Raw genomic sequence first — 22,843 nt, 5'->3', positions numbered from 1 at the left:
TTGCACTTAGCAACTTGGAAGTGTGGAGGTTTGATTCACCATAAGGAGAACTATTTCACTGCAGTACAGTCTTTTGCAGAAGTGTGGTAGAGATGGTAAAATGGAAAAATCAGGCTTTCTTGATTTTATTAATTTATATATTGATCATTTATATATATTTTAACTGCTATTTTCTTTAGAAATTAACAAATTACCTTTTTTGTATTTGAAAATGAAAACCAAAATATCACAAACCAAAAAGGAAAACAAAACAAGAACAAAACCCCGAAGAATAAATAACTATAAACATTGAACCCTCTAGGGTTCCTAACTGAAACTGAAAAGAGAATAGAACTCAGTGACTTTTCGTAAGTCAATTTTACTTCAATTAAAACAAAAACAAAAACAAAAACAAAAAAACACTCTGACATTACTATAAGTTCCTCCAGAGGCCTTATTCTGAAAGGTATTTCAACTGGTGGAGGCATGTTACCTTTGGCTTTTGTTTTCATTTATCATCATAAAATTATTTTTGCATACTAAAATTAAAAATCTTTAAGATTGAAAGATGTCAATGTAAGGTACATTTAGGTGTACTATATAAAATAACATTTTATTATTTCATGAAACATTTTATTATTTCATCCCTTTAATTGACTTTATGAAAATGTTGTTTCCCCTTTGGGGTAAATAAGAGAGCATTTCTATATTTTATGCTGTACCTCAGGGCTAATGAAACAAAGTTTCTATTTGATATGTTTGCTCTCTCAATTTTTATTGAAACTCAAATGTGTCTTTACAGTTTTATCCAAAGGTTGCAGAATTTCTTAAGCTTAGATTTAAACAATCACTATTTATAATGTAATTTATATTTTTCATGGCATTTTAAGGGTTTATATTGTTATTCAGAAAATATCTGGCCCACAGACTTGGATGGAGTCATTTGTAGTTTTGAAATAATGTTGGTTAATGTGTGAGCTCATAGGTTTCAAGTAAAATATCAACAACATCAGAGGTAGCAATACTTTTAGAACTTGTAATTCTGAAATAGCATTCAACCTCAACAGCTAAATAAATCATGAAGTTAATCTTTTAATACTGAAAAATGTCTTACTTAGTAGCTGTTTGTGAACATGATTGTGATTGTGGAAACTCAGCCCTAGTTTTGCCACTAATTAACTGTGTGATCTCAGGACCCATGAAGTCTCTTGCTTCTATTTCTGAATCTATGAAAATAAAGTTTCAACTAGAATGGCCTTAGAGTCATCTGTAAACTTTTGTGGTGCTTATTTATGTTTTATTATAGGTTAAATATGATTCAATATTTTACAGTTTGGTCAGACTCCATCTATGTATATATTGATTACCAGAAGATGGGGCTTGAAAACCAAAGGGCCTAACTTTTAATGGTAAATGTAAACCTTGTGAGTTGAGTTATGTTTTGTCAGGATTACCTTTTCAGATCCATTTCAAGGAATGGATAGAAGAGAATTTAGAGCGAGCCATCATGATGCAATCAGAGTTTGGTGCCAGAGGAGGGGATTGTCAGAGTCCTCTTTCCCTCCTAGGGATCTGACATTTCTTTCCCAACCCACCCTATTACTTGTCAGAGGGACCAGAATTGTTGGCAGAGTGAACCAGTGCAAGAGACCATTGAATCAGGATCTGCATCAGACCTTTTCCAGCTGCCTTTGTAGTCCATGAGTCACATATAATCTGCTGACCTAGATGAATCCACCACATAGTTTGCTCCTATTCTTGGATGTAAATTTCATCATAAGTGGGGATCAAGGTGGGTGTGGTGGGAGGAGAGTGAGGAACTAGGAGAGGAGGTGGAATTGATGAGAAGATAACTGCCAACCTGTTTGCCATGAAAGCTATTTTAAATGACCTTGTGGGCTCCCCTGAGTTTGAAAAATTTAGTTTCAGTGAGAAGTGTCATTACCAATTATGGCTACAGAAGCTAATCAAAATCATCTCCCTGACTTGGGTCACCTCATTCTACCAAGTTTAGTACTCACATATGATGGTATAAAGAATCAAGTGATATTTAGGGGTAAACAAATCTATGAAAAGTAGTTTGGGGGAGTATGTTAGGAGTCAGTACATAATGTATTCAAATGCAAGCTGTATGTCAGTTTTAGTTATGAAAACTCAAAGCCCCTTAGTACTCCAAGCACTGGAATGATAATATAAATAAGTAAATATAATATAGGAGAAAACAAAGAGAAAACTGTTTCCACAAATTTGAATTCCTTTATGAACAGAATAAATTACTGACACAATAAATTCATTATAATTTTCTTATATAAAAAGAATCACTTGGGTTTAAAATCCTGGCCAGACTTAAAGAGAAGAAAAGAAAAAGAAATATACTAACCAAGAATAAAATATTCATTAGAATAAAGACATCTCAAAAATACTACAATTAATTCATTTTATTCCAGACTATGTAATCAAACTTGAAAATACCAGAAATCATTTATAATATAATTTTGAACAAAGGACAAGCTCTGTACCCTTCTCTCTTTTTTTTTTTTAACAACACCATGGCTCTATCATATTATATTTTCCCAGATGAACCACTGAAAGAAGTATTGCCCTGTTATACATGTATTGTTTGATATACTGTGGGAGACTCATTTGAATATACTTATTTGCCTGCCAGTTCGTAAATAGGGATTTAACTCTCAAATTTATATGTATGATTATTATCTTCACTTATCCTCTTCAAATAAATTTGGCCTTGGGATTTTGGGGAAAACATTTAGTTTGTTTTTCAAACTTTAAAAAATATTCTCAAGCAAAATTAGGTGTTTTGTATTATTAGGAGCAGTAAGTTGATTTAAAAAAATATTTAAAAATTATTTTCCTAGTGAGACTATTACTATTCATGAAGATTCACTTAACCCAGTGCCACATTATCACTCTCACAGAGATTATTCTTTTGTTCATCGACATAAAAATTGTTTACGGAGTGTCTGCTGTGTGCCATTTGCTCCAGAAACCTCTACTGAACAAACATGATTGTAAAGAAATTCATTAGGAGTGTACCTTCTCATTCATGCTTCCACATTCTTCTCTGAATTGATTTGAATTTGCCTTTGACTAAAGGGACCATATGTCCATATTTGTCCTGATGTCCTGATGTAATTATAAAGGAAATCCCCTTCCACCCTTAAAAAGCGTCCCAGATTGTACGGCTATTTATAAATTGATCTTTATAATAAATAGTTATGTAACAAATCTAGGAATCATTTGTCACTGGCAAGTAACTCTCTTTGTCTAGAAAAGAGATAGATGTAAAACTCTAAATTCAAACTTACCTAGTATCTATATTTTGAATCAACACATATATATCAGGAATATTTTCTTAAATTCGGGGAAATAAGCGAATAGAAGCTATCATAATAATAAACCCAGCATTATCCACTATGTTTCATTAGGCAAATATGATACTGATATTGGTGAAGGATGTAAATTACCTCCATACTTCGATAATAGTATTGATCACATTCTTTCTGTTATACATGCACATAAAGTCCCTTGGCATCAACTACCAACCATTTCAACATAAGGAAAATAACTTGATTTATTGACAAAAGTAAGAAATTTTGCTATAATAAATTAGGCAGTCTGTAGAAATCGATTTTTTTAAAAATTAATTAATTTATTTATTTATTTTTGGCTGTGTTGGGTCTTCGTTTCTGTGCAAGGGCTTTCTCTAGTTGCGGCAAGTGGGGACCACTCTTCATCGCGATGCGCGGGCCTCTCACTATCGCGGCCTCTTTGTTGCGGAGCACAGGCTCTAGACGCGCAGGCTCAGTAATTGTGGCTCACGGGCCTAGTTGCTCCGCGGCATGTGGGATCTTCCCAGACCAGGGCTCGAACCCGTGTCCCCTGCATTGGCAGGCAGATTCTCAACCACTGCGCCACCAGGGAAGACCGAAATAGATGTTTTGATCTAGAATGACCTCCTCACTTAATCATAAAGATGAGCAGAAATATATAGTGGACGATAAATATAAACCTCTGGGTAGAATGGAGTGCATTGCTTGAGGATACTGCTTGGGCCACTGGATTAGAAAGCTGTAGGCTGGATTTACACTAAAATAAACAGTGAGGTATTAAATGCATATTGATGGCATTCAGTGAAATGTTTCTTGTTGTTTTTTGTTTGTTTTTCCCAAAAAGAAAGTATAAGCAACGTGAAGGGGAAACTACTGTATTCTGTAGCAGAGCATTTGTGAAGCAGAGCCACATGCAGCATCGGCATTTCATTTTCTGCTTTTTCTGTAACCACTCCCTTTCAAACACAGTGACTCACTAATTCCCCATGTCTACTATAATCTCCCCATTGCATTTCCCCATTACTTAGGCAGTATCCTCTTATTCCATACTTTTCCAGATGATTCCCTGACCCTCCCTAAAGATGTTTTGTCTCTTTTTCCTTTATTCCCACAGGTTCCCACTTGCCTCTTGTATGCAAAATTAGCTTCTTCCCAGTACACTGTGACCACCTCTTTCCACATACGGTAGATTTCCCTCTCATAATTGTCCTTTCCACTTCTGGCTTGAATATCTATTCCTCTTCCTCTCTACATTTTCAAGTCTTAAAATCACATATACACTATGATATCTAGTTCAAATACAGGCAAAGCTTATCTGTGTTGTTTATGGGTATACATAAAAAGGGGTTAAACTATAAAGAGAAGCAAGGAAACAATAAAAAAAAGAAGAATAGAAGTTATTTTTTAGAGGGGATGGGTAAAAGGGTGGATTCGAGGGTTTCAGGTATGTTCTGTGTCAGAGGATAGGTAACCCGGTGTTCGCTTGCTTTCTGACCATTTGTTAAAGCTTACATATAATCAGGATTTCCAGGTAAAATACAGTTTACAGACATAAATAAATAGATAAATAGACAAAATACAGTATAGAAATGTGAGTTTTGTATTAAAAATATATATCTGTAGGAGTTTCCACATGTGTGTATGTATACACATACATCTACAGATATATTACATGGGACATACTTATGCTATATATATGTATAAGCTATAATATAATTATGAGATATATATATACACTTATGCTATAATATGTATAGCATAAATATGTCCTATGCATAATATTGGGACAAATATCTAATATATATACTTAATGTGTTCATAAAATATCTGCACATTGCATGAGACATACTTAATTATATATTACACATATATATGTATGTGTATATGCACACACATATATAGTATGTAATATGCATGTATACATATATTATACATGTATTTTTGTTGTGTTTCATCTCGTATTATACATGTATAATACATATATATATTTCTGTTGTTATTCATATCAAATTTACATTTAATTGGGTGTCCTGCATTATTTGCTAAATCTGACAACCCTACATTCCATTTGAATATACCTCTCTGATTATTATAAGGAATGTTTTAAATACTAGTGAACCTAATAATTGTTATCATAAAGCCTAGATTATCAGCTAACCAAGAAGCAAACAGTCTGTAGAGATGAAGTAAAGGGTATTGGGCCTAATGACATAAAGTAGAAATAGCTTTCTATTTAGTAATGGTTTAATACCATCAAATAGAGTAATCTGAAACTATTGAAAAACCACCAAGGCAAAATACCCAAGACCTATTTCTATCGATTTATTCAATGGCTACAACATTTTTGATAATAAGAACCTATTCACTGCTTTTGGCTAAGTTGCCCTAAGACACACGGCCAACAGGTCACTCAGTTCCTTGTTCTATATTTTTAAAATAATGAAGTTGAATATGGTAATGGAAACATCATCATCTTTGGTGTGAAAAGTCATAAACTACAGCCCAAGGTTTTCCACCTGCCATTTGTGTGGTCTTAACGGTTACATGGTATTTACTCATGTAATCTCTCCTGAGTCTCAGTTTCCTCATTTTAAAAATGAGGAAATCCCCGGCTCTGCTTTGAGGATTAAGTTAAAAAGTTATGTAAAGAGCATTGTGTAAACAAAAAAGTTCCTATGAAACATAAACTATGTACAAATAAAATAACATCTTTTGCAGCTTGATAGATAAGTGTAATAATTAATGCCTGATAATATTATTCTAAAGGATAATGAACAAACAAGATGTACCATGTGAAATATTCCTGCTTTGATTTTCTACAAAGCATCAAAAGGAAAGAGTTAAAGATAGGGGCTCCTTCTTCCTATTTTACAAAAACTTAAAATATCCTGCCTTTAGTGTACTCCTAAGAAGGATAAGTATCTATAGATTGACTCCCCCACAGAATTATTTTTCCAGTCAAAATTTCGTATTGCTTTTCCATCATCTGTTTCCCTGACTGAATGATTAGACTTCATCACCGGTTGCAAATCCTGAAGCCATAGCCTGGCAAATGAGAATATCACAGCGTTCTCCAGAAGATCAGCGGTTCCCAATGTTTTGTAGAGATAGTCATTTTCTACATTCTTCAAGATGTTAAAAACTCTTGCAGTGGTATTCACAGAGTGCAGAGATCAGGGCTGTGTTACAACGTAAGCCTAAATGGAATGTAGCTGATGATAGTGGCTGGGAATTGCTGATGTCCGATCTCCAAGAATGTCCTTCTTCTTTTTCTAACCCTTCATCCTCTTTCCGTTTCTCCTTAGCAATTGTAGTACTTTTCATCACCCTGAGACGCAGCAAAAAAGAGCCCCTGATCATTTCAGAGGAGGACGTGCGGGAGAACGTGGTCACCTATGATGACGAGGGGGGCGGCGAGGAAGACACCGAGGCCTTTGACATCACAGCCTTGAGGAATCCGTCTGCGGCCGAGGAGCTCAAGCACCGGAGAGATATCAGGCCAGAAGTGAAACTCACCCCCAGGCACCAGACGTTTTCCACCCTGGAAAGTATAGATGTTCAGGAGTTTATTAAGCAAAGACTGGCTGAAGCCGACCTGGACCCCAGCGTCCCGCCTTATGACTCTCTGCAGACTTACGCCTACGAGGGTCAGAGATCGGAAGCCGGGTCCATCAGCTCTCTGGATTCGGCAGCCACACAATCAGACCAGGATTATCAGTACCTTGGAGACTGGGGACCCGAGTTTAAAAAGTTAGCTGAACTCTATGGAGAAATAGAATCTGAAAGAACAACTTAGGGGGTCCATTCTTGCAACCTTCTAGAATTCGCTTCCTGAGCAAGTGGAGATATAACCTCAGCAATGGCAAGGCAGAAGCTTGGAAACAGTACTAGGAACTGAGCAAGCAGAGCACAGCTACTGTAGAAACAAGTGCCCTTTTCATGATCGAAACTGGGTTATTTAATCAGAAGAAAATCAAGTTAAAAAAAAAAATACAGAGAAAAAGCTATTGTTCCTTGTGTATATTTTCAATTGCTCAATAAAGTCTGTGTACTGTTTAATGAAGAATACCTGAATTAAGCCAAACGATGATATTTGTTTCAATATTTTGTGATTTCTTTTCAAAAGCAAAAGTGAACAAGAAGTTTCCAAATCACTCATGACTCTGATTTCTAGGGGTGGTACCCTGCAAAATGAAACTGGTGAAGTTAATCACGACCTCTTTTTCCACTGTTTTGGGTGGACTCTTGAGACCCACACCCTGTTTTTGTGACACATCTCATTAGCTTTGTCTTGTGTTGAAATGACATGAGGTATTTCCAATATACCAGGCCACTCTGTCATGGACTTGTATGTACCATTTTCCTTTGCCCTCCCCACTTCTTTTCTCCATATGAAATTGATGGAGCACGGGGATTTGCTGCTTGTACTGTGATGTATGCAACTTCTGTGCACCAGTTGTGCACTGCTCTGAATCACGGAGACTACTGTCTCTGTCCTGCCTGTCCCCCTTTATTTTAACAGGAGAACCCCCTTTTTTAAGTGGCTAGAATGAATGTTTTAAGATATACTCAGATCATCTATGTCAGGGAAAGATTTAATTAAAAAAAACAAAAACAAAACCTACAAACCTTATCCTGTACAAAACATTGAGGAACTCTATACTTTTTTTTCTCCATTTGTTTTAGTGCATTTGCATCAGCAATTCTGATAATTCCTGACCTAAAATTGGTTGTCAAATATTTGATGATTGGTTTATATTTGTCTAATTTGCTTATTTTTAACATGGCAGTCATTAAAAAAATAATGACGCGGTGGGGTGGAGATGGTGGTGTGCTGAATTGGGCGATTGGGATTGACATGTATACACTGATGTGTATAAAATTGATTACTGATTAAAAAATAATAATAATGAACCTCATATGATAACTATGTAGTCTGAGAAGGCTATCCTCCAACTTACATAAAGTTCGTAGACTTATGATTGACTTGCCTTTATTTTTCACAGAAGCTCAGACTTTCCCCATCTCACTGATCGATTAGCCCTTTATGTTTGAGACCCACAGAAAATGTGTAGGGCTAGGAGCAAAAAAATAGGAGTTTCCCACTTATTATTCTCAGACACATCCCTTAAAGTCACTTAGAGTCCCAAACTACAAAATAGAGATGGCAAAGACTTCCCTGCTTAACTTACAGGGTTATGTGACAATCAATAAGCATCTGTAAAAATGTTTTGCCAACTGCAAAGTGTTCTGTTATGTAAAGGCTGGCAGACACTATTGTTTTCTAACTCCATTAGTCATAATTATAGAGTTGCATACATTTTGAATAAAATACTATATTACCATGGGAGAATTTCATGAAACCTTCAACAGTGAAGCAACTGCTAACTGGAAATATAATATGAAAGTTTAATTCTTTTGATATTTTCCCAAATAGGCTAATTTTTTCAGAATTTCTTGGGGTTTTCCCCCTAAATTGCTTAGATAACATTTTGTTTTTGTTGATATTGGTCGTGAAATAAAAATTCATAGCATAATGATCCTAGTCTCCAAAAATGACCACTTTTATGTATTTTAGATTAATTGGAATTTTGAAACCCTCAAATAAAGATTTAAGGGGAAGTTTTGCCTTTGCTCTTTAAATATATTATAGTCTAGAATCTTCAAAAGTTATGCGACATTTTCTGATTCTACTGATGTGCAAAATTTTGAATTTTGCCTCTGTTCACAACTGCCCTGTGCTATTATTTTTCAATTTTGAGGTATGGGAAGTAAGTAAATTTAATTTGAATATTTCTCAATTTGTGTTTGAAGCCTGAGGAATAAAATGTAATTTAAGTTTTTTACAACATTTTAGCTTTCCAGATGCTGCTTTATCATTTTTTATATCATAATGGTATGCATTCCAGTATAAAGCTAAATCAAAAGAGACACTCAGGGGCTTTGGGGAACAACCTCTGGAGACCCATACTCTGATTATGCAAATGCTGGACTACATTCACCCTGACAGAAGGGTCCACCTTTGGAGAACGACTGTGGATGCTGGTGCTTTGACTTTCCTATGCAAAGAGGACCAGGAAAACCAGGTTTTGGATGTCCCGTAGGTTTTTGGATTTAGATTTTTGATAAACTATTCACAGCCTTTGTTTTGTTTTGTTTTGTTTTAATATTCATCTGGCAGCTTTACAGATAAAGGCTTGAAAGAGGAGAATACATGTATAAACCATTTAAACGTAAAAGCCAAGGTCCTCTGCATGGTTTTGAGTATGGAAACATTTCCCTGATTTTGTGGAAAAAACACCCCAGATCCATCTGATTTTAATTACACATTTTAATGATAATGGATTGCTTCTAAGCCCCTGATATTAAATCTCATATAGAGGCAAAATGGAGCTTCTGTAGTATTGAAATAATATGTTCCTATATTGATTTATTTTAGAATTTTGTTAAGGAAAGCATTCCAAATATTATTTTTATATATATTCTGAAGTGAGGCAATTATATCATTATTATAAGTATGTACTGGGTCTCATATTTTTTACTGTGCTACTTTGGGTCAAAAAAGCAATAATGATATATAAATGCTCTGCCAATGGACTGAAGTCATTTAACATTCAATACCTTGCTTTAAAAACTTCAGTTTATCAGTGTGAAAAGCGAATTCTCAAAGAGTTTAGTGGGTAAAGAGTTTGCACATACTCTGAACCCTCTCTAGCCACAGATAATCAGCTCTGGAATATGTGATTCCATATGGATTCCACTATGGAATCGCTAATGTGTCTCAGCATATTTTGTAAGCCTTGGTTGATATTTACAGGAAAAATATAACTTTGAAATCAATTTACTTATTTCCAAGAGAAGAATTTTCCACAGACAGACCTTATACAATGTGGTGGCTGCTAAATTAGAGGAAATACAAGCAGTTATAACTTTTTTATCCAATGGCTTTCTTAATAGAATTTATAAATTCCAAATAACCTTTGTGCAGACGTAGGTCTTGCAGAAATTACTAAAGACCGATCATCGTAAATTCTTTCTATGATAAATCTGTACATACACAGATTTGCAGGGGAAATTGAAGAGGAAATTTTCCCTAAGATAAGGCTCTATGCAAAGTTATGACTTTCCCATAACCAAGTATAAGAAGGAAAATATTCTAAGAAATGGTATTCATGTAACCACACACCCATACACACACATACACACACATATGTCTTCTTGAAGAATATTTAGAGAGTAAAAGAATATTCAAAATAGTGACTTAGATATTATGATCCAACTATGTGATGCATACAAAATTTAAGTACCCAGCATATGGAAGATTCAGCAAGAAGTTACCGAACATTTTTTTTGGCTTTTATTTTGTGTCTAGCCTCAGTCTAACCTTCAGTGCTGTCCATGATTGAAGCTGGTTTCACAGAGCAGAAAACACTATTAATAATAAATCAAAATTTTAGAAATGATGATTTAATGAACACAGTGTGGCTATTAAATACTAGAAAGTGATTTGACTTAGATTCTTAGTGTACTACAATGTAGTCAGAAGTCTGGGTCAAAGAAGGGCAATGTACTAAGGACACCATTTTCGGCAATGTTGAAAGCTTACATAAACGATTAGTCATTGTTTTATTTGTTCCTACAAACCTATATCCATAACTTTGATTCATTGTCCTTTTGGTTTAGCTGAATATATAGGGAAAACACACAGAAATTCAGGTAGACTCGTTCATGTCAGCAGCTATCAAGAAGTGCCAGTTAAACGAGCATGGTAATAGGTACAATAGGGACATGCATAGATGCAATATTTTTGGGTAAAAGCTTCATCTGCTTTTTAGTGTGGGCAGTGTTTGATCAGCTATTCAACAAAGCAGAACTCTAAAGCTGATCATTCTGGAAAGAGGCAAGAGTCCCATTTTTCAGACTCAAATTGTACTTAGCTTCAAGGTATGGTTACATGCAATTAATTTACTTGCCTTTCAATTTCAAGAATAGAACAAATCTCAGAACCGTCCTTGGTAGATATGTGACTCAAATTTAAATTCTCTCTTTTTTTTACCCTTTAGGATTACAGGCAAATCAAATATTATCTGAAGGAAAAAAAAACACTTCAACTTTTATTTTCTACCTCATCAGCAGAAGGTAAATTTTTTTTGTAATATAGAATTAGAAATCTCATTAACCCTACAGTCAAAAGTAGCTCACAATCATTTGAAGATAACACTAGCACAGAACCCACTCTTTTTTCAAAGATTCCAAATCCATCATTTTAAAATGAAAATATTAATAGCAACAGTTCTTAACATGTCAAAAGATGTATTCTGCCTTTGGCTTCTACCAATGAAAGAAGTAGTGAGGAATTTGTTTTGTTTTTTTGTTTTGTTTTTGTTTTAATTAGAGATTAAAAAAAACAAGTTGTGCTCTTATTTGAAGCTTGATGAAAAAAAGCTTTTAGGCTATTAAGGAATGATTACATTTATCTACTTTGCTGAGTCTATGGAAATGAAGGATTTTTGCCCTTCAACATTACAGAGACATCAAACCTATTTTAATAATAATTTGCTTTTAAAGTCTTAGGTGAAAATAAATGGGAAAATAGGAATTCAAATACTCCTGAAATGATATTCTGTGAGGAAGGCATGTGTCATTTACAGATGGAAGTGGATTCATCTGATGGTTTCATCTTATTGCCCAGCAATATTACCTTCAGAAATAAAGAAATGGACCATAATAGTTACTGTCACCTTAATGATTTTATCAAGGCGATTTTTCTTGTGTCATAATGCATCAAATTCTTATTCTAAAACATTTATTGCCATTTTCAAAGTGTCACTTCAAATGCCTTCGTTTCAAACAGGAATTCATGCAATCTAACATTGTGATTTACTGAGTAAGCTCTTCTAAACATGCATCATATGTAAGATACTATTCCAGGCACTGTGAAGGCTGTAAAAAAAAAAAAAGTGTCTTGGTGATAGGTGTTATCATCAATGAAATGAGAGTCTCACTTGAGAGTTAAGACCTACATATAAAAAGCTATAGACAATATAATATAAAGCAAAAAGAGGCAAATGTTCTAAAATAGGCTCAGATATATCTAGAAAAGGTTGAAGGGTCACATTAAAACTGTGTCTGTAGTATGCAAGCTTGAGGCACTCCCCAGGAATGGGGAATAATACAAGCCCAGAGCCAGGGAGAAGCAGAGGGAGTCGTTTTAACAATTGTCCAAAAGTAGATCATTCAACATGGGATAGAGGACTCATACAAGGCAATAATGATAACATAAGATGTTAGGAGAAGTTAGATTTAGATTTAAGGTGATTCAATGGCACTTATCCTTTAATCACTGTCACTGAGTTTATTTTTCTCCTAAACAGAAAAATGACCATGGCCAGACATCTCTTTTAAGAAACTCAGTCTTTCATTAATGTCTATCATTCAGTGAAGATATCTTAAAGAAAGATTACAGAGTCATTTGTGCCTACAGAAGGAATATTAGATTATTTTAATTATTTCCAAAAGATAATACCCATTTTAGGAATATATTTTGAGAAGGCAAAAAATGAACAAAAAGGCATAGGTGATTTACATTTCAGGGTTTAATTGTTGGGTCATTTAATTTGATCAATTTATTCATCCTAATAAAAATAAATTTAAATGAGGGCAAAGGAGATACTTTTAAGAACAATATTTATTCATATACATTTATTAACTGGACAAATGTGTCCATCTTCTATAATCATTTTTTTGGGTATAAAAATATTTTTGGACTAAAAAGAAATAATAACCAAATACCAAAGACCAAATCGATGCCTTATTAAAACTGCGTCAGTTATTTTTAATTAACGTCACAAACTTTAGTGTTTGTGACACTAGATGTCTCATACTCTAGTGTTTCATTTTATTAAAAAATTTGCATTTGGATTTGTTTTCAAAAAGTGACTATCGTAAGCATGAAGATGCAATGATAGAGGTAGATTTCTTAAACTTAGAAATTCCTACTTTTAAATCTTGTTTCTCACTTTTTCTTTTTTCACATTTACTTGTTTTTTTTATAACAACCCTAGAAAAGCTATACTTGAGCAATTTCTATATCTCATGTATTTTTCAGAACAAATTCAAGAAAATGTTTTTCAGAAATAGAAAGCAGTTATCATGTTGTTTTCAAGGTTTAGATTTTTACCACATTTTCTCTCCCTCTGTCACTAATCATGCCCTTCCTCACCAAAAAGTTATAAAAGAAAATTGCATTCAGAAAAATACTCTGTGACAGTCACTTTCCTGTGAGCCTGAGGTTTTCTTCCATGATGTGGTTTGCTTTTTTTAGCTCTTTCGGTCAGCACTGTGTATTTCCAATCTCCTGGAAGTCATCCTGTCTTCTGCCTTCCAAAGATAGTTGGGGGAGAAGTCATTTTTGTTCGTATGAAATATGTTTCAAATATTTCAGATGGCTTGGATGATCCCTTTCATAAGCCATTGAAATTAAAAATGAAATTGAAATAGTGCTTTCCTCCTTTTAAGCATTTTTAGTATCATGTTTTAAAAGTTTAAAGTACAATTTTTAAAAAATCAGTATAATTTTATGGATACCCTTTCCTTTACTTCAAAGAGACATTAGAAAATTGTTTTCTCAGAAAAACTAACACTGAATAAGGCTCCCAAATTTCATCACCTAAGTGACATTTTTCTCTTTTCAGTTGCACATAATTTCTCATTGATTCCACAATGATGATAAATGGAAGTTAGCATATCAGTAAAATACTTCATGAAAATTTAGTTTTAATCATATCTTCTCATTTAGGTTGTGATACGATGCTTAAGCTTCTTTTAATTTGTATTTCGCTGAATTCCCATCAGAATATGATTTCCAAGGCATGGAAAGATTAACATTCCTTCCATGCCTCTTACTGACATTTGTCATTTCCTTTCATTGCCCCGTCTTATATTTGCTGTCCTACCCATCCTTAACTGTCTCAGATTCAGTTTGAGAGAATGAATAATCCAGGGAAGTGAAAGACCTGATTGGGACAAATAACTCAAAAAAAAAAAAAGGTCAGAACTCAGCTTTCTTGATTCCTAATCAATGTTTTGAATTAAAACACGAAACTGGAAAATATTAACAGAATATACCTATACTTAGATTAATAAGGGAAAAATAAAAATAAAAAACCTTCGGACTTGGAGTCCAGGATTGAGAACATGTCAGGAATCTGTGACTACAACTACTTAAATAAGTTTAAATGTCATTTTAAACATTGTTTAAATTCCCCTTCCATTTAAAGTAGAAATAATAATATCTTTATATTTACCTCACAGAATTGATATGAATACCAGATGTAATCTTGTGTTTGAAACACAGAAATGAGTAAAGTTCTTGGCAAATTATTTTTATTATTATGGTTTCTTTTTTGCTTCCTCAACCTTCCCCATCTTCTGGCTTCAGAAAATTGTGACTTGGGCTATAAATTACAGGTATGAAGGCTTTGCAAAATTTCAACACAGACTAGGCATGGGGATGTATTCCCCACCCAAGCAGGCAAAGAATAGAACCATCTACTATAGCACATTTGATCCTTCTTTTCACCATGCAGAGGACAAAGGAAGTTACTATCTCTATTACACTATGTGTCTTGGATTTCCTTTAATAACTTTAGTACATAAAAATCTAAATGTAAGATTAAACTAATAAATTAGAATTGTGTTATAACTTATACTTAATGCTCTTCTGTGTTTCAGAATCTTTTTTGAATGAAAATCAGTTTCTCTTGTTGATATAATTATTTTAAAAATTTTTTAAAAAGAATTTTTCTGATTTTTTAGGAAGAAATAGAATTGAAATGTTTAGAGCAAGGCTATTTGGAGGTTCATTAAAACTCTGAAAATTCAAGAGAAACAAAACTCATTAGCATAGCCATGAAAAACATTTTTCATTATTAAGGAAACACAATTCTATGATATCTGAGAGCTCTTTGCAGGGTGTTACAGGGATTCTATCATGAATAATAACACCATATTATTATATAATAATTAATAAACACCAAAATACAATAAACACTCAAGTGTCATGTAGTGCTTGGAAATTCTTAAATAGAATAGACGTGATGCAGGATCTAGAAAAAAACCTGGCATTTCCTTCAAATTCCATTTTTTCCTCCAACTTATCCACAACCTTAAAATACCAGGGTGTTAATTTTAATTGAAACGTTATTTACTGTGATAGAGTTATATCTCTACTAGAGAAGAGAATCTATTCTCCAATTTCAATCAAAGAAGAATGTTCCTATTTTAGGAAGCATTGAACAAAATAAAAATGATTTCTTCAGAGGCTAATCCTTCACCTGCCAGACAATAAAACTTCATATTCCACATACAGGAAAAGAAACACTTGTTTTCATAAAACATAGCTTCCTTTTGAGGAAATTGACATCAGTAAAATTTTATTAACACACAGTAATTTAAGAATATTAAGACAGGTCTTGCACTTCCCTGGCAGTCCAGTGGTTAAGACTCCGTGCTTCCACTGCAGGGCATGAAGTTTCCACCCCTGGTCAGGGAACTAAGATCCCACATGCCGCGTGGCGTAGCCAAAAAAAAAAAAAAAGAATATTAAGACAGGCCTTATTGGAAACAAGAATACATTTTGAGAAAATTTCTTCTTTCCTCTATATCCCCATCACATGCCAGCCCACTTCTGTTAAATGTCAGTCTAATCTCCTTGTTTACTGACAGGGTAGAAATCCCTGCATTAGTCAAATAACAGAATTCCACAACTTTCCCTTTTTCTCTCCCAAATCTTATTTTGTTTCAACAAACAAATTTGACATCTAGGACTCTTCATCAATCCCTTTGAAGTCTACATCCATAGCTACTTTTTTTTCTGTCAGTTAGTTAAAGGATTGTTCTCTCAAATTTTCATTCAGCCTTTACACAAAAAAGACTGTTGAAGAAGTTCCAAAAAAAAGCAACAGACCAAAAAAAAAAAAAAAAAGTTTCTGTGTTGGTGAAATTGTAAAGGTCCCTAGAGCATTACTCCCTGGCACATTTAATCACTGCTTTTTTTGCCAGTGGTTTCTTAAAGAGGACCAACCAACAACCTAGGCAGATTGCACTTAATTTCTGGAAGAAAAAATTAAATGAGGGGAACTGAATTTCTTAATCTCCAAAGTGAAGGTTTTGATAATATTACTTACAATAGAACAAACCCTAACTATAGGGAAAGGGAAGTAAACAAGGGATTGTTTTATAAAATGCTAGTGACCACATCAAAAAGATTAAAGCCAGGGGTAGATAGAAAGAAGTTAGAATATTTGGAGTTGGAGATTTTTTCATATGGCAATGGGGGAACTAAGACTCCTTAGGCAGCATTATAGAGCCTGACGATGAGAATTTCATTTTGCTCAGTTATACTTTTAAATAAAAGCACCTGCCTACTACTAGGCACAGGGGCTGACAAAGGGCAGTTGGGCAAATCAAACGAAAAAAGAGGCACAAACCCCCAACATATTTGAGGAATGAAAATACCTCAATCATCAAAATTATTATAACAAAAGACTTTAGTAAATTAGGACAGGTAGCTAATGCCAGTCGCTTTTAGTATGACTTTGGAAATCAAATTCTTGGTAATAGGAGAGTTACTCAGTGTAGGGGTCTCCTTAGGAAAGCCTGCTCTGGTTACATTTTCAGATAGAAATTGGAAGGAAAAATAAAGCTACCCCAATTTAAGACTCAGGGAGAAATTTCAGGAATCAAAATCAAATTATTAAAGGAGGCATAAACCATCAGTCTGAGTACATACAGTTTACAGTTGTTCCTAGATCCAGATCACAACTTACAATAGACAAGATCTTACAAGCACAGAGAGAACAACACAGTTTACCAATTCTTTATGAGTATTGGATGTATCCCATGAGAAGTTGCTATGAAACATTTTTTCCTGCATCCCACAAAACATTAAGATTTTCCAGGAAAAGATGGTTGAAAATTTCAACCCTGAGCCATGACTACCCTGAGATAATTCAATATATTTTGAACTAGGAAAACAGCAATAGAGAAACCTTATCACAATGAATAATGTATGAATAACAATCAACAACCAGGTGTCCCTGGGTTGTGAGTAGAATGGGGTAGAAAATAGAATTTGGAGGAGATGCCAGATTTTCTTCTATATTCTGTATCATATCTATTCTATTCAAGAATTTCCAAACACTGGGTAATATTTGAGTGTTTCTTACATTTGGGTGTTTATTAATCATTGTGTAATAACATAGTGTTATGATATTGATAGGGTCCCTGTAGTTCCCCCAAAGAGCTCTCAGATTTGAATGGTGCCCCCTGAGATTACCAGATACATGTATTTTCACCTTACAAAATAGTCCAATACCCTAGAGCATGAGTGCTACTGAACGTATTATCAATGCAATCACTAAAGAACAAGCAAGAGACTGCCTTTAAGAGGAAAAAAAAAAAAACCACTGTCATTGATGAGCGTCAGATTTAATAGTTCATGACAATTTTTATTCATGAAATATATACATAGATTTTATAAATAATTATTTATACATGTATGAATAAAGAAAAATAAAGAAATAATATAGTCTATTTAAAGCTCCCCTGGAGCATATGCTCAATCACATTATCTTCTACCCTCCAAGAGATAGCCACTATCCTGATTTTTGCTTTCCCTTATAATTTCAACAGTATGTATCTTTGTACCTTATATGAATAGAATAATAATTTCTTCTCTGAGTTTCCATTCCTAATATATATTTTTGAAAGCTCACATTTTATCACTGGCCAAAATTACTGTCAGTAATCCTGGTGTGGGGAAACTTTCTGGAACATAAACCATGCCAAAGAATTGTCCTCAGTTGAAGCAAGTGTTCCTGTGTTCCTGGCTTTTGTACTCTGGTATCTGTGATTTGCTGCTCCGGGAAATTTCTCAGGAATCTCCCAGAAAAGTGGTTCTTGTTAACCAAGGGAAATTCTGCATAGAAGGCACTCAGAGCAGCTTGGATGGGGGCACTAACCAGTAAAGAGGATCCAATTGGGTACCAGCAGTGTCTACCCTGTGAGTTCTCCTCTTCTAGTCTGTTCATTGACAGTTTCTTAGTGTTAATAAACTTTCTAAAAGAGATCCAAATTGTATACATTATTTTTTATAAAAGTTGATGCAATCAGTTTGCTAATATTTTGACTGAGTTTTCTGTAGCTATGCTCACAAATGAAATTCGCTTACTGCTCTAATTTCATATTGCCTTTTTGAATTGTGGTGTCAAGGATATTCTAGTATCCAAATAAAAATTAGGAACTTTACCGTATTTTTATTTTCTGGAGTATTTTATAGCAGATTGGGGAAACCTGTTCTTTGAAAACCTGATGGAACTCATCTGCAAAATTATCTGTGCCTATAGCGGGGGAGGGGAGAGTAGAGAAGAGTAAGACTTAATTCTTGACTCAGTTGTTTAATGATTATAGAAATATTCAGTTTTTCTAATTCTTCTTGAGTTAGTTTTAATAAAACCACACTTTTCTAGATATTTACCTTTTTTAAATATTTTAAATTTTTAAGAAGATATTCTTCTTATATTCATATTATCTTACAATCTTTTTAATATCTCCTGCATCTGCATTTATCAACTTTTTATTCTAAAATGTTTTTCTGCCTCTCCCATTTTATTTTTATCAAACTTGAAATAATTTTGTCAATTTCATAACTTTCAATGAATAATTTTTAATTTTCATATTTCTTTCTACCCCATTTCCTTTTTATTCCCTAATTTCTGTTCTCAGCTTCATGTTCTTCAAATTCCTTTGGGTTTATTTGGCTTTATTAATTGATCTTTACTGAACATTTTAAGTTTGCAACTTAACTAATTTAAAATCAGATTTTCTTATTGTCTAATATTAGCCTTTCAAGATATAAATCTCTCTCCCACCCTCTTATCACTTTTCTATCTATATTTATTAGAGCAGTACTATGTACTATAACAGACAGCAGTCCAAATCTCATTGGTTTATCAGAATAGAAGTTTATTTCTTACTCTGGTAAAGTCTAAGTAAGTGTTCCTGATTTGTAGCTGGATGTACCCATATTAAGCAATGAGCCATAAATCCAGTCACCTTCCATTTTATATCTCTGATATACCCTAGGTCTTGGAGACAAATGCTGGACCCTCTGCATCCAGTTGCCTCATGGAAGACAGACAGATTCACTCACATTCTATTTGGTGAGGTCTGGTACCATGGCTCACCTAGATGCAAGAAAAGGTATGAAACATTGGCTATTGCAGTGCATTAGAGCTCATTGCCCAAGACGGTCATTGGAAACTTATGTAAACATCTTCTGCCTACACATGTCAAAATTTCAGATACTCAGAAGTAAAGGAGATGTTCAGAACAAACCATATTTTTTGCACAGTTTAGGTATCATAAACCATGGTTATCATTTGGGGAACAATGGGAAATGTCCTAAAATCTAAGTTTTCAAATGCCAGCCAAGGGCCAAATTTTAAGCAGCCTTTGTAAGGAAAGCTGTCTTAGGTTTACTATGCTAATTATTTTCTGCAAACTTGCCTTGTTTTTTGAGGAAAAGTGTCCAATTTCTCACCATTAACTATGTTAGATTTAGGGTTTTGTCATAGATATTCTTTATCAAGTTGAGGAAGTTCCTAACTATTCCTAGTTTGCTGAGGGTATTTATCATAAATGGGAGTATTAGTCAGGGTTCTCTAGATAAAAAGAACCAATAGGATGTGTATATATATAGAGAGAGAGAGAGAGAAGGGTATTTATTATAAGGAATTGACTGAAGCAGTATGGAAGTTAGCCAGTCCCACATCTGTGGTGTGGATGGCAAGATCGAGGCTCAGGAGAGCCTATGGCACAGGTGAAGTCCAAAGGCATTCTGCTGAAGAACTACCGTTTGCTCTAGAAGGCTGTTCTTTTTGTTCTACTCAGGTCTTTAACTAATTAGATTGTGGAGGGAAATCTGCTTGCTCAGAGTTCACCAATTTAAATGTTAATCTCATCTAAAAACACCCTCCACTTTGACCCATAACCTTAACCATCACCATGGGTACCAGATTTTGTCAAAGGCTTTTCCAGCATCAGTTGATATGAGTACATGGCTTTCCTTCTTTAACCTGTTGATATGGAAGATTCCATTAATTGATTTCCAAATGTTGAAACAATTTTGGAAAATAATAATAAATTCCACTTGGTCTTGGTGTGTAAATTATTTGTACTGCTGTATAATAAAGACTTTGTCTAATCTTTGTCTTGTGTTCCTGGGATGGAGCTTCTAAACCTTTAGCATGTCCTGAGTGACAGGAGTGTCTCTGTTATTCATGGTGGGCCCCTGAAATCATCCCTTAGTTTATGCTAATGAGATAACTTATGGTGGATCCCCAACAGTTTCAAGATGAGTAAAGGGTGAAAGCTGACCATGCCTGGATAACCAACTATGTGATTTGAATGTTGGATCTTTCAGCCAGGTGATTTCAGCCTAAACTCAGAGGTGTAGAGGGGAGCTAGAATGAAGTACAGTCATTTAGACAATAATTCAATCAATTGTACCTGCATAATGAGGCCCAATAAAAACTCTGGACATCAAAGTTATTTGAGCTTTCTGGTTGGTAAACACAGGGATGGGTCAGGAGGGTGATATGTTCTGATTCAAAAGGGGGATGATGTGATGGGTCCACATTTGACATCCTCCTAGACTTCTCCCTATAGATCTCTTCATTTGGCTGGTCTTAATGCTAAATTATAAAATCTGATGTAGTTATGGGAATCCTAGGATTTGTAGCCATTTGGTAAGAAGCACAGATGTTATGGGGACCTCTGAACTTGTGGCTGGTGTCTGAACTGAGAGCAGTCTTGTTGGGGACTGAGACCTTCAGCTGTGAGTCTGTGCTGACTCTGGTTAGTTAAGGCTAGAATTGTATTACAGTATTACGTATAACGTGTGAGATTCAATTTGCTAATTTTTTGTATCTATGTTTATGAGAGATGTTAGTCTAGTTTTCCTTTCTTGCAATATCTGGTTTTAGTGTTAGGGTAATGCAGGCCTCAAAAAGTATATTCTGAAACGTTATCTCTGCTACTATTTTCTGAAGGAGATTGTCAAGAGGTGCTATCATTTATTCCCCAAGTATTCAGTAGAACTCACCAGTGAAACCATCTGGTTCTGGTTCTTTCTTTTTTGGAAGGTTATTAAATATTGATTAAATTTCTTAATAGCCATGTCTATTAAAATTGTTTCTTTCTCCTTGTGTCAGTTTCAGTAGTTTATATCTTTCAAGGAACTGTTCATTTCATCTAATTTGTTGAGTTGTTTACAATATTCCTTTATTATCTGTATAATATCCATGGGATCTCGCTCAGCTTACATCACTCTTCTTTTCTTGCATGTTGTCTACTTTTTCCATTAGTGCCCTTACCTATTAATTATAATTACTTCATATTCCAAAAACAGTCATCTTTGAGTCTAATTCTGATGCTTCCTTGGTCCCTTCAGGCTGTGTTTTGTCCTTGTCTTTCAACATGTCTAGTAACTTTCGGTTGAAAACCAGATATGGTTAGTCAGGTAAGTGGGGCTTATGTTATGAGGTTTTATGATCATCTAGCTACAATTTGAACACTGTTTAATGTTTGTGTTACCTGCACATGACAGAGAATTCATAATCCTCTATGGTCCTTGTTTTTGTCTTTCCTGTTGTCCTGAACTCCTCCTTCAATAGATCTGTGCCTCACAGCTCTTTTGGCTGTAATCCACTGTTTCGGTTGTATATAATACACTGTAGCCCTGTTGATATGGTGGTAAGAAGTGGGGAAAGGGAAGTGCCCTATAATCTCATGATTAAATCTATGCATTTTAGTTTTCCTGTGTCCTTGGGCTGTGATTTGTTTTTCACAAGTGCTTCTCAGTTTACACCCTCTCTAAGCCTTAGCCTAGAGGTGAAGTCTCTTCCCTTAGGTGGAATAATGCTCTGATAAAGCCTTTTTCTCATTTCCCTTGTTACAAAGAAAAAGCTGTGTTTATTTCTCAGTGGTTGATTTCCCCTCACCTTGCCGGAGCCAGAAAGAAATCTTTCTTGACTCTTTGATTCGAGAACTTGATGGAGTTCTTATAAGTAAGAACTTAGTTGTGGACCCCCTCGAGCTTGAGGCCCCAGGATTTTTTTCATGCGCACATGTGGACATTTTTTCATGTCCACAATGAACTTCTAGCAATTTGTCAAAATTACCACTCAACTGTCCCTATCAGTTTTGACTCCAATGGCCTCTGATCTAGGCAAGCAAATCTTGGCTGTTATTCTGTGTATTTGCGTTTCTTTCTAGATTTCTGTGTGGCAGTTCTTCCTAAGGCCTCATTTCTCTGATAGGTTCAAGAAAATTCATTGATTTTTAGTCTACTGAGTTTTTTTTTTTTTTTTCTTCTTTTAGTAAGGATGGGATTGGTGACTTCCAAAATTTTCATATGTGGAGGCTGAAACCAAGAATGGTCATTTTTAATA

The 22,843-nt window shown here is 34.6% G+C and overlaps 1 protein-coding gene across 4 annotated transcripts in view; it reads left to right on the top strand.

Annotated features, from left to right (window-relative positions):
* The window catches only part of CDH18 (cadherin 18), a 588,690-nt gene extending 580,538 nt beyond the window's left edge, over positions 1 to 8,152 (top strand). For 2 of the 4 annotated variants that reach the window (XM_036849393.1, XM_036849392.1), the window contains exon 12: positions 6,635 to 8,152. In XM_036849393.1, the coding sequence (XP_036705288.1) occupies positions 6,635 to 7,125 (491 nt within the window). In that variant the 3' untranslated portion in view covers positions 7,126 to 8,152. The remainder of the gene's footprint in view (positions 1 to 6,634) is intronic. The other 2 variants (XM_036849395.1, XM_036849394.1) reach the window with 1 other exon arrangement.
* Positions 8,153 to 22,843: the final 14,691 nt, after the last annotated feature.

The sequence above is a fragment of the Balaenoptera musculus genome, chromosome 3 (genome assembly GCF_009873245.2).
Source record: "Balaenoptera musculus isolate JJ_BM4_2016_0621 chromosome 3, mBalMus1.pri.v3, whole genome shotgun sequence".
NCBI lineage: Eukaryota > Metazoa > Chordata > Mammalia > Artiodactyla > Balaenopteridae > Balaenoptera > Balaenoptera musculus.
This window is presented reverse-complemented; position numbering and strand designations above follow the sequence as displayed.